The 13116-nt window shown below is 44.6% G+C and overlaps 1 protein-coding gene across 4 annotated transcripts in view; it reads right to left on the bottom strand.

Moving 5' to 3' along the window:
- Window positions 1–2199: 2199 nt before the first annotated feature.
- The window catches only part of Slc1a3 (solute carrier family 1 member 3), a 75102-nt gene continuing 64185 nt past the window's right edge, over window positions 2200–13116 (bottom strand). For 2 of the 4 annotated variants that reach the window (NM_001289941.1, NM_019225.2), the window contains 5 exons: window positions 12311–12603; window positions 9776–10009; window positions 9050–9244; window positions 6784–6918; window positions 2200–4428 (listed from right to left, as the gene is read on the bottom strand). In NM_001289941.1, coding sequence (NP_001276870.1) covers window positions 4221–4428; window positions 6784–6918; window positions 9050–9244; window positions 9776–10009; window positions 12311–12603 — 1065 coding nt within the window. In that variant the 3' untranslated portion in view covers window positions 2200–4220. The remainder of the gene's footprint in view (window positions 4429–6783; window positions 6919–9049; window positions 9245–9775; window positions 10010–12310; window positions 12604–13116) is intronic. The other 2 variants (NM_001289943.1, NM_001289942.1) reach the window with 2 other exon arrangements.

Consider the following 13116-nt stretch of genomic DNA (forward strand, 5'->3'; position numbering starts at 1 on the left):
CTAAACCCCTCGGGTTGTGGTGACTCCCAGTTATTAAGATATTTTGTTGCTACTTTATAACTGTGATGTTGCTACTGTTCCAAATTGCAATATGTGTTTTCTGATGGTCGTAGGTAACCCCTGTGAGAAGGTCCTTTGACCCCCAAAAGGGGTTGTGACCCACAGGTTGACAAGGATCTCCAGAGATGGTGGGGGGAGAAAAGCTGAAGGATCCCTAGGAAAATGAGGCCTTTCAGAGAGACTGCATAGATGAAGTGACAGAGGGAACCAAGACAGGAGAGTCTTCAGAAATTTTTAGCCACGGGATGGCTTTCATAAATTAAGCCCTCTTGCTACTGCACTTTAGAATTAAGTGTAGCTCAGGTGACTCTCAGGCAGCGTCACCTCCATGGTGGTCCTGGCTGGGCTCCCCCCATAGGCACAGAGGATGTTCTCATCACTTCTTAGGACACAACTCACCCGTTCCCTTCCCTCCCCATTCTTTTTTTGTGGGCTTATTCATTCAGAGTGTGCCCCAGTCGTGGTACTCAGTCACCCTGGCCCCAAGAGGAGGCCACACAGAGCTAGGCATTGTTGATCCAGATCTAGGACCACCCGGGTGAGAGCAGTGAAAACACAACCTAGTAACACAGAGGCCTCATGACTGACAGCAGCTTCGGGTCAAGTGCCCTGCAGGCTGCCCGGAAAGAGGCCCTGTGTTCTGGCCCCATCGAAGTCTTCTCTACAAAACTCCCCTCCAGGGGGAAACAAACCCTTCCTCCAAGCTCCCTTCAGACTCATGCAGACAACAACAGCGGTGCTGAGGTCCCCTCCACCCCCCTTAGCAAGGAGGCCTGCTTGCTATCACTGTGGGAGTGATAGGTTGAATACAGGAAAAGGAAAACAAGGGCCTAGAAACTTTAAAATAATGTTAGAGAGAGAGAATAAACACATGACAAAACAAAAACAAACAACAATAACAAAACCAACCAAACCGAACAACTAAATACATTTATTTAGTAACAGTAGAAAATGTTAGCCTGAGTTTTTTTCATAATTCTGTTTGTGAACAGATTTATGACCACCCATACAGGGATCTCTCCCTATTTCCTTCTCATTCTGGTCTGACTGGGACTGAAATTCTCTATTCCTCAGCCACAATGGCCCTGTCCAGTCTCACAGCGGCCAGCTTCTTAAGATGGCTCTGTGGCCTTCACATACTGACTCCACCTTAGGTTGCAGAGTAAAGAGGGATTGATTAAAGAGCAAGTAGTTTCTAGCGGTGGGTTGATTTTTCTCTATGCTTCCCAGAATGCTTTCCAACGTCTAGAAATTCCACAGGCTTGCAGATATTGCTCTCTTCTTGATAGCTGGGTTTTGTTCTCTCAGGTGTGAGCCATCTCCTTCCTATTCCCAGATCAGCAACGTGAATATCATCTATGCCTTAGAACTTTTTCTAATTCAAATACAGTGATTTATTTAAAAAAAAAAAACAAAACTTCCTAATAGCCTATGGAGAAACTGATGAAAATTAAGAAAAATGCAAATGTGCTAGACTTTATAATATCAAGCATGGGTCATTCTGCTGAAGTCTTCCTAAGGGTGGACCAGGCACCACCAGCTCTACTTAGGAAACTTTTCTGTAGGTGACTGCCCCCTACTGGTAGTCAGAGAGATTAAAGGATGTACAGCTAGAGCTTCAAGTCGGAGGTTTTGGTGATATTGCTTACCAATTCTTTATTAAGAAACTTGAAGGAGAATAGTCTGACATAGGTGGTTATTAGTAACCAGGGCTGCTTTTGAAGTGCCTTTGGGGAGCTAATCCCGTTCTTTTTCTAAATGGCGGTTATAATCACAGAGATAAATCTATTTAATTTGAAGGTCAGACAGGAAACGACTCCATCCGAAAGAGCCCCGTGGTAGAGTTCTGCTTTTCTAATCCCAACACAGAAATGATTCCTTTTATCTGAGAAATCGGAATCTGACCTGGGCAACCAAGTGCAAGTGTCACGGCACCACGAGTCCCTCATCTCACTTCCGCCTTTTGACCTCCTGTTTCAGGAGAGTGAGCCTCGTTACATAGTACCTCATGGCTAAGCCCCCCAGCTGACTCTGCCGAGATTTTACTGTCCAGAGGCATCTTTCCCTAGCGAGCACTCCTTGAGCTCGCTACCGTACTTCCATCAACGGGGAAAAGAACAGTAACGCCACACAGGAGCATTCATGTAAAACTATCTTTTCTTTATTGAAAATACATCTACAAAGTGATGTTTCCCAGTCCACAGTGGGTACACACATCTGCGCAGCCTGTGATGGGCTGGCTAAAGGATCACCCTAGAGGACCAGTTTTCGTAAGAAACGGTTAGTATAAAAAATATGATCACACTGGGTAAACAGCGTTAATTTGACGCGGTTAAGTTTGTTCTACTAGCGTCGCAAAACGACTGCCACATAGGTTAACCTCTGTAGTGTACTTCCCAAATTGAGCCTGCCATTAAATGACTATTCCACTGTAGCCTAGTGTTAACCTTTATACGCATGTAACGCTCAGAATCTCTAGAAAGTATCTCTACAGTAGATCGGGAGACACAAGGAGTCTAGACCTTCAGTCTGTTAGCATAATGGTGTCCACTCAGCATTTTCTCTCAGAAAGAAACACAGCTGGTACTGTCAGAGGGCTCCCATTGAGTATCTTTGATTGGATATTCCTAAGGAAGTAAAAAAATCTCTTTTCAACCTGGGAGCTGCCTCGCCTGAAAACAATTCCTTTGCCCTCTTTTCTTCCACCCTCGTTGATGTTATTTTCATGCTGATTCATCTGCATTTAGGGAGGGGGAGACAGGGACACAAGCAAACTCCATTCTAGATGAGAGTCTTGAATGATTTGTCAAGAGACATCTCTGTACAAAGGAGTATGTGGTTTTGTCATCCTAAGAACTTCCAGTTAAAATAGGAAAAACTAACCAAATTTTAAACTTTTTTTTTTGGAAATGAGACCATCCACCCAGCTTATAGATATGAATCTGTTCCAGAGATATCATTTGCTGGACTGTGAAATAAGAAAGGAGTGATGTTATGTGTTGTTTCTTTGGGGATTGATTAGGAACAGAAGACAAAGCGTTTAGGCCAGCAGAAGAAGGCCAAGGTTCAGCTCTCTTTTAGTCTTTAAAGAAAACCAACTTTTTCTGATCTTAAAAAGAATCCTCCTTTGTAATGTGGGCTGTACTCTATTCCGCCTCTGCTCTTTTGTGTTCCGTAGTAAGACCATGGACACACTTGCTAGCTGCTAGTCTTCTCCTTGTTTCCTAAACATCTCACTGTCAGTCGAAGAGGTGGTGGGAGGCTTTCTTCCCTTGGGTTTGGGAAGAGTACCCAAGAAGGGAGTGCTTCTTTTAATGTTGGAAAACAAAACAAGATAAAACAGAACAACAGGCCAAGGGGATGGTCTCCCGGGATGGCCTTCCACCTGTCTACTTATATAACCCACATTCTGGACCCAGGATCTAGTGAGCCACACGCAGCCTGCCCCTAGAGAGAAATGTCCACTCCCATTAAGTGTCCTGTCTGAAATCCTCATGTTATACAGGGGCAGGGTCCTTCCTGATGTTGTAAAAGTCTGGGCTAGAGAGGCCTATGGTATCTAGGGGTCACTCATTTTCTGCATGAGAACACTGAGGCCCAGGGATGAGACAAGGCTCACTCAAGACCATTGGGGAGCCTCACTTTCTGCTCCACCTCACGGCTGTGCTGTGTGCATGTGGGCATTGCCCTGATGCTGATAAAGTCAGGATGAGAGTCAGAAGAAAGGGCAAACCTCTCAGCTACCCAACGGGTAACTGATAATTGCTCATCAAGTTGCTATGTTTTAAGACTAAAACTCAGTAGTGTTCTGAAGGATTTTTACATTTTGAAAGTTGGTTTTAAAACGTTTTTGTAGCCTATCATTTGCTTAATGCTTTTACTTACAAAACAATCACAAGGGATCATTTGTCATCTAAATTGGTAATGTTTGTAGTAACTTACTTGGTAAGAATAATACGAAATGATTTAAAATTTTCAAATGAGGGCTAAAACCAATACGTTTTGGCTGCTGCAGAGCCCTCCTTTGTTTTTGGACATTTTCCAATCCTATCAGAGTAGGGAGGAAAGAGGAGCTCACTGGGAGAGAGAGCTCTGGGAGATGGACACATTGTAGAACAGTTTCCAACACCTGGTGCTTAAGAAAGCACTTCTGTGTTAGTCTACATCTTGGTTTCGCTGTCTGCCACGGGTTTCTCTGGTTCATTGTCCTGGGCAATCAGCTGATACGGCTTTTTCATTTCATTCTCCTCAATCACGGAGTTCCCCATTTCAACATCTCGGTTCTTCAGTTCATGTCGGGACAAGTGTTCAACAATCCCGGCCCCGAGGGAGTCACCCAGCACGTTGGTGGTGGTTCGGAGGCGGTCCCTGTAGGTGAGGCAGGCAGGAAGGAAAAGAGAGGGTCCCATGAAAAACAACAGATCCCAGCATCTATCGCCAATTGGCTGGAGAGGGCTTTAGAAGCATCTTTTAAGTTCTGGGTAGTGTATCCCTCCAATGAACCAATTTCATACTTGAACACCTAACACCTACAACTAATTACAAGTAGGTGATTAGTTTCCAGTTATTTAGTCTGGCTATACACAGAAGGTGAACAGTGAGGACTGACCTGTCCGTCTGTCTGTCTGTCTCCCCCCGCCACAGGGGAGTGTGTGTGTGCACGCATTCACATGCGTGGAAGCCAGCAGTGTGGTCTTTAGTTTTTGAAATAAGATGTCTCACTAAACTTGGTTAGTGATTTAGCAAGATTGGCTTGCTAGCCATTCCCAAAGGTCCTCTTGTTGGGACTCCAGGCCTCATACGCACAGCAAGCACTCCTACCAACCAAGTCATTTCCCCAGTCCTCTTTCCTGGGCTTATTTAGCCTCTTCTCTTTCTCTCATTCACTTTCCATTGAATAATGGTTCTCCAAGTACGGTACAGAGTCTCCTTGGAGAAGTGTCCTGGGAGAGAAACCATGGTTATCCTAATACTATGGTCTTGCTTGTTTCCTTTACTCTTATTTTCTCAGGAAATCCTGGTATTGCATAGACTCCATGACATTACATCATAGCATACTGGATGCAGGGGGAGCTGGGGTAGTAGCTCTCTGATGTTAACCAAGACGTTTTGGAGGCTCACAAAATGTAATCCAAAGGCATTCTTTTACTAACCTTTTTGTTTAGAAGTGATTATTCTTCAAAAAATTGTTATTTATGTCATATATAATGAATCATTATCCTAACTTTTTAAAAAAAAAAGAAAAAGAAAATGTTAGGCATTGTGAAACACCCCTTTAGTCCCAGCACTTTGGAGGCAGAGGCAGGCAGATCTCTGTGAATTAGAGGCTAGCATGGTCTACAGAGTGAGTTCAAGGACAGCCAAGACTATGCCAGGACTACACACAGAGACACTAAGAAGCCAACAAGAAAAAAAGTTTTTATATGTTGCCCATTTCAATCAATTTTAGGTATAAAGATAAACTATCTTGAGAGTAGAAGCTTGTATTCTGCCAAAGTACTTTTTGGTTTTTTGTTTGTTTGTTTGTTTGTTTGTTTGTTTTTTTGTTTGTTTTTTTTTGTTGAGTCAAGTTTTCATTTGGCTCAGGCTGCCTTTGAACTCATTATGTGGTGGAAGAGGATAGCCTTGAACTCTATTTCTCAGGAGCTGAGATTGCAGGATTGAACAGTCTTCCCTCCTCCCTCTCAGTTTATGTGGTGCTGGGGAAGGAACCAGAGCCTCATGAACTTAGGCAAACACTCTAGCAACTGAACTACATCCCCAGCCCCAAAGCGTTTGTGCCAGTTGATGCCTCGGAGGAGTCAGACCACAGGCTAAGTTCTTACCTGTCACTGAATTTAATCCCCTGAGTGTCAGCAGGGGCAGAGAACAAGGGCATTTCCACTTTTAGGGAGGTGGAAACTGGGGTGGTTAGGTAGGTGACTACTGTCACAGGCTCAGAGCTGATCCTAGTGACCTGGATAGGCTCTGTCCCCTAGCCTTGGTGCACACCATTGCACTCTTCCCAGCTCTAGTGACATCTTCATAGGTGGACTCCGGCATCCAATGCTTTCCCCGAGGTCCTCTCCTAGAGCATCCCTTAAACTATTTTTTTCCCCAGTAGAAGGGATTTATGAGAGACAAGGGACAGACAATGTCCCTGGAAGGGTGAGGAAAGGCGGCTTGAAGACAGGCCCTACGTGGTGGGGTCTGAGGAGGTAGAGGGTTCATTTCTTGGGATTTTCCTCGGGGCCCCAAATCAATTTCACTTGATAATAAGAGCTCGCTTCCCACTGTCTGCACAGCCATCCCTCACCTCATGAGTCTCAGACATAGACATCTGCCTTGCATTATCTCACTGTAATGGGAAGCAAGGGAGGAAGGGCCTGAGCTGGCACGTGGGGTCTGCGGCTCCAGCCGCTGAGGGGATGTGTTGCGCAACCCGGAGAGAGCCTGGCTGACTTATGTCAGCTTTGCAGACAGTGAGTGGCTTTATGGAGGAGGAGGGAGAGCAGCCAGATGTGCCCCACCCGCTGGCTGAGAGAGGAGGGAGTTAGGCTGGGACTGTAGGTGAGGACTGGGGTCCGGTGGTGAGGATGATTCCGTTATAAGCCAGTGTGTCTTCCCCTCGGTTCTTCTCCAAGCCCACGAGGCTGTTATCATTCTAGAACTGTGGGGGTGCCAGAGGGGGATGGGTCTGCGGGTGGGATCTGTGTGTCAGCACACAGTCCCCCAAATACTCACAGAAACCAGTCCACTGCAATGATGAGTGTGATGTCATCCGTGGGCAGGCCCACAGATGTCAGCACGATGACCATGGTGACTAGACCGGCCTGAGGAATGCCAGCTGCCCCAATGCTTGCGGCTGTGGCTGTGATACTGTTGACAGAAGGACAAAATGGAAAAGTTTACAGATGTCTCCTAGTGGAGAGTACCTTGTAAGACTCGTGTTCCCCTGCTTGAGTGGAGGACCTGCCTCAGAAGAATGGAAATATATGTATACGTATATGTACATGTATATGTATACACACACATACACATACAAACACATATATACATATATACATGTGTATATATATACATATATATATGTATATATATATATATACACACACACATACACACAGACAAACAATTCTGGCTGGAGAGATGGCTCAGAGGTTAAGAGCACTGGCTGCTTGTCCAGACATCCTGAGTTCAATTCTCAGCAACCACATGGTGGCTCACAACCATCTGTAATGAGATCTGATGTCCTCTTCTGGTGTGTCTGAAGACAGCTACAGTATAGTCATATACATAAAAGAAATAAATCTTTAAAAAAAAAACCCAAAAAGCCAAACAATTCACTTAGTTACCTGTCAGACTAATCAAATTTGAGCATGCATATTTTATTATGTATCAGCTAATATACATGCTTTGCCTTGCTTGATTGTCACAATGGTGTTGTGGCCCACAGTGAAGTGGGCTTTATTTTGTGACCATTTTTTAAGTGAAGAAACTGGGGGCTACATTCTTTTCTAGGTCCTCAAAATCAGTTTGTAAGGTGTAATGAGCGCCAGAAGGGGGTGGGGGACTCTGTGGTAGAGCATTTGCCTAACACTCGTGAGGCCCTAGATTCACCGCAGCACCTCAATGGAGGTGACCTTGAGGTTTAAAGGGCCGTAGAGTTATAGTGACAACTTATTTCTAATAATCACCTTATTCAAGAGTCTGAATTTCTATGATTGATGTGGCCACAAAATTAAGTTTATCAATTCAAATGCAAATGATTTATGAGCAAAACCCTGTAGTGTTATAATTGTGTGTGTGTGTGTGTGTGTGTGTGTGTGTGTGTGTGTGTGTGGCCAGTATGGACCCAGTCTGAAGGTAGACGGGTACTCTGGAAGTACTTCCGGGATTCTATTACTGTGGGTGCATAGAGGAATATTCTTATTCTTAGGAGATGCTGAATGGTGTAAGTGAAATATGACAGGAATATGAAGGGAAGAAGAAATGGAAAGAGGGAGGGGAAGGGGGAAGGGAGAGACAGAGGAAGACTGAAGGAGGGAGTGAGAGAGGGAGAGCACAAAAATGGCCGAATATAGGGTTGGGGATTTAGCTCAGTGGTAGAGTGCTTGCCTAGCAAGTGCAAGGCCCTGGGTTCGGTCCCCAGCTCCGAAAAAAAAAAGAAAAAAATGGCCGAATACTAATTTCTAGATCTCAGTAGAGGATATTGTAATATTGTTTTAATATTTCTATGGATAAGGTAACTTCCCTGATAAAGAGCTACAAAAACCAAAAGCCTTACTTCTAATATTGTTACTATTAGCCAAACCAAGCCCATAGCAACTGAGGGCACAGATGGTCTGAACAGGAGTGAGTCCTAAAGTCTCCTGTTGGTTGCCTTGGTCTTTCTGGATGATTCCCCATAAACTGAGTTCTCAGCCTTGCTTGTATGATCTGTTATCTACCTTATATTGTCTGAAAATTAACCCAAGAGAGTAAGTTTATCTAGTTTTCAAGTGTACTTTCACTTTTCAATATTTCCTATAAACATAGTTGAATATTTTCAAAACTGCGGTTTAACTTAATGTTGTTAAAATGGAATTATCTGCACCATATATTTTGTGTATATATATATATATATATATATCTTTTAAATGGGCTAGATATATTTGTAAGTTCTGATTTGATAAACAAACTAATCAAAGAGCATGCGGTGTGTGTGGTATGGTTAATTACTAATTAGTGCATACATACTCTTTCATTGGCAAAGGTCTTTGGGAATCAAAGACTCAGAGTGATATGATAACAGATAATAAATCATACTTTCCAAGTCTTTCACTTCTGTATTATTTGAATGAATATTCACACCCCAAGTTAAAAAGCTGAGAAATACAACTGTTCCCTCCAACTCCAACCTCCTATTTATGTGGGATCCCTTCCTAATCAACGTCTTCACCACAATCTCGATCTCATCTGTTAAAAACCATTCTGAAGGAAATGATGAATAGAAATCTCCCCCTTGTACCTTATTGTTATAATCTGTCCAAAATTCAGGTCAAAGTTGTTAACTTGAGCGATGAAAATGGCGGCCAAAGCCTCGTAGAGGGCGGTCCCATCCATGTTAATGGTGGCCCCCACGGGAAGCACAAATCTGGTGATGCGTTTGTCCACACCATTGTTTTCTTCCAGGCACTTGAAAGTGATGGGCAGGGTGGCAGAACTGAGGGCAACAAAGCAGGGCATGTCAGCTGAGCTGTCCCCAGGAGTTCTGTGTTTTGTCTTGGCTCTTGGGCACAGACAGTTCCTTCCCCTCTCATGTCTTGACTAGGTCAGCATTGTCTAAAGTGCTAGGAGGTTAGGAGTAGTGTGGTGCCCTCCCAGGGGAACTTGGGCACTCGTCTGTGCGCCTGATTCCTCCCAGGCACTACTTGGGGTGATTCCCACACATAGATGCCTGCCCCACATAATTTTCTGCTTTTATCTCAGGCAGATGTCAATGGAAGACAGAAAGCCTGTGGATCGGAAAGGGCTTTTCCCTTTCCCTTTGCCCCTTAAAGGGATTTCCAATAGCCGTTTCCGGGTCCCAAGGAGGTATGATCAGTATCAGAGGTGCAAAAGCCAATACAATATTCCTGAAATTTAGAACCCAGAACAAAAGGCCTCTAATTACCCCCAACCCTAGGCTCAGATACAAGATGAAGGTTTGGACACACTCTCTTAGAGGAATAAAGCCTCGTGTATACACACATACCTTGAGGAGGTCCCCAGGGCTGTGATGAGTGCTTGCAGCAACCCTCCAATGAAAACCCAGGGGTTCTTCCGGGTTACCAGGAAGTAGAGGAGAGGCAGGACGATGACGGCATGAATGAGGAGGCCGACGATGACTGTCACTGTATACATGGCAAGCTGCCCCCCAATCACACCCATATCTTCCATCTCAACAATCTTCCCTGCGATCAAGAAGAGGATGCCCAGAGGTGCATACCTACGGCAAAGCAACACATGCTCAATTACAACTTTGGTTCCCCAGATAGCTCTAAATCAGGCCTTCTTTTCACTCTGAATTGCTTTAGGACACCCCCACCCTATCTCCGCTGGCCTTAGACCTTAGGAAGGAGAAGAATTTTGGTCCTCATCTCCATTTTCTTAGACACAGATCCCTGTTTGGGTCTTCAGATACCTGCAATTCCCATGACCTCTTGACTCCTGCTACTATACCAATATCACACTTTTCAGAACATTTTCCACATCACAGACTGCTTCCCAAGCCAAAGCAGGCAACATGCTATGGCACGACACACCACGTGATGCCAGTGTGTTAGATGTACAGTGGTTCCCAACCTGTGGGTCGAGATCCCTGTAGGTGTGGAATGGCCCGTTCACAGGGGCCACCTAAGTCTATCAGAAAGCACAGATATTACATTACGATGCATAACAGTAGCAACAAAAAATAATTTTACGGTTGGTGGTCACCTCAACCTGAGGAACTGAGTTAAAGGGTTGAGGTGTTAGGAAGGTTGAGGACCACTGCTGTAGGGTCACTTTTATCCCTTTTTTCCATAGCTATGTTCCTCCTAAAATATTACCCATTAATTTTCTTCAAGTAACCTTTTATACTTAAGCAAATTTCCTTTCACAGGAAATTTTATGTTACTATGTAAACTAAATACTAGTACCGATTGCCATAAATAGAAGACCATAAAAATAAACCCGGAGCTATTAAAATTAATAAAGTGTGTGGATGTACGACTACAGTCAGGTTAGAGGCATTTGAATTCAGTAATTATCCACAGTCTGTTTACTCACAGTCCCTGCAAGAATGGGCAACTGACCCCGAGATGACTCATACTGAACTAACCCTACTTGCCCAAAGGCAGACTTTCAACTCCCTTTGTGTGCTGTATGCACTAAGCTACAATAAAACACACTGCCAAGGACAGAAGCGAATCACCCTTGAGGGGAAGGTCTGTTGGGTGGGAAGTGTGTGTGTGTGGGGGACTTGCTGCAACTGGAGAAACACAAGACTTCTTTCAAAGGTCCTTTAAAAACGCAGGCCAGGAAATCACAGAAGTACCTGTTCTCAGAAATGTCATAATTCAGTGTTGGGTGGGTGGGCAAATGTATAGCTAGAAGGGCCCCGTGTGAGGCTCATTCAGTGGCCTTGAATGGCCTCTTTTCATAGAAGAGGTGAAAGGTGGAGGGGTTTTTAATAATACGAAGATAAATGTCCACTTTCAGCCCTGCCAGGATTTCAAAGGACCTTTCCAATCGAAGGCTCCTGTGGGGAGCACATTCTGACCTGCCTTTGTGCCAAGTTCATATTCGTCTTGTGCAAACTCCTGAAGAGGTGGATTTCTATGGGCTTTGTGGGCATTAGAGACAAAGGGTATTTTTAATCATGTTGGTGAGTGAATGCTTTTCTTAGCGATTGATGCCTTCCTGCCTTGGGTGCCAGGAAGGACCCAAGATATTAAAAATGAAGGATGAAGGGAAAGCAGCTCCCACACTAGGCCTACGCCAAGCAAGGCTCTCTCCCCCTGCTGTGGAGAGTTTATTTTCCAAAGTGAATGCACCCCCTTGCCCCCACCCACCCTTGGATTTAGTCTTTTCTTTTGTCCCCTGCTCTGAATCTCATTAAGGGAAGTTTTGTTTTAAGTTGTGGCTTAGCTGTACGCGATACTTCCTTTGAGTCCTCCTGGATGCTGCTTCAGCTCTGCCACATACACTCTTGCTTAAGTCAGAAAGGAGAACTCGCCCCCCCACCCCGACGCTCTGAGGCCTGTGTTTGCTTTTTCTCCCCCTGGAATGTTCTTTCTGTGCGACAGGATATGCCCAGTCATTCTGATCTGAGCAGAAAGAGTCACCTCGAGTCTGTCTGTGCCACACCTTCTCTCTTTCTTTTCACCGGGCTTCTCAGGAGTCTGATACTTTCTTTGTTTCCTTTAGAAGCGTGGGAGATGGAGAGACCCCTCGCCGCCCTCTGAGGCGGCGGCCAGTGTGCTTGGTACTCTATTCTAACCACAGAGCAGAAGCTCAGGAACCGTGTGGATAAATAACCAAGCACATGTAAGTGGGCGAGTGGGGTACGGGAGTCAAACCTTTTCAAAACAAGGAAGGGAATTTAGGTTCAGGGTCTCTGCAGTGCCAGAAACACAGCGACTTTCTTGCGGCTTCCACAGGAAGATCACTGTAAGTATTCCTCTTGGTGGCCTCGTTCTCAGGACGGAACAGACACGGGGCGCAATGAGCTTCTGTATGCGGCTAGAGAGCACACGGAGATACATACCACATTATCACCGCTACCAATCTCATGATGGCTTCATTGAGAGAGTCGAAGAACTCTCTTAGCGCTTGCCCCTGCTCCTTCATGTTTCCGATCACGAAGCCGAAGCACATGGAGAAGACAACGAGGCCCAGGGCATTGACCCCATTCACAGACCCAGGAACGGGTACCATCTCCTCCCGGATCCGGGTCAGAGTCTCCATGGCCTCTGACACGTTGTTGATCACGGCGCCCAACAGTGTTTCGTTGGCCTGGATGGGCACTTTAAAGCTTCTCTTCTCATAGCTGGTTTTAAACTTAAAAATAAGAAGCATAGTAGGAATTAAGTGATTGTTATACTTTCTCTCTGTCCATATTTTCTATCATGATAATATGTTATTTTGTATTCAAAGGGGAGTGTTAGAGGCAGTATGTATGTATCTGCCTACCTATGTATGGTCTATACAATTTGTAGCAAATCTGTTTCTCAACACTGATACACACATTGTAATACATATGAATCACAACACACACACACACACACACACACACACACACACACTGGGTTACATAACAATTACAATAAAGAGGGAATATCTGGGTAAAGATGTTAGGCTCAACATACACCCACACTCCTGCTTTCTTTTGAAACCTTAGTAAGATGACTATAATGAGATTTTTTTTTAAAGAGCCCCAAACTCAAATACCCTTGAGTCCTCTAGCCTTCTATAGACATCATGCAATGGGATCATGCATTGTGATAACCTACCATCTTTCATTTTATATCCCACAGCCAGCTACATAACAGGATAGGCATTGACTTTAAAGGG

This window comes from Rattus norvegicus, chromosome 2, assembly GCF_036323735.1.
Source record: "Rattus norvegicus strain BN/NHsdMcwi chromosome 2, GRCr8, whole genome shotgun sequence".
NCBI lineage: Eukaryota > Metazoa > Chordata > Mammalia > Rodentia > Muridae > Rattus > Rattus norvegicus.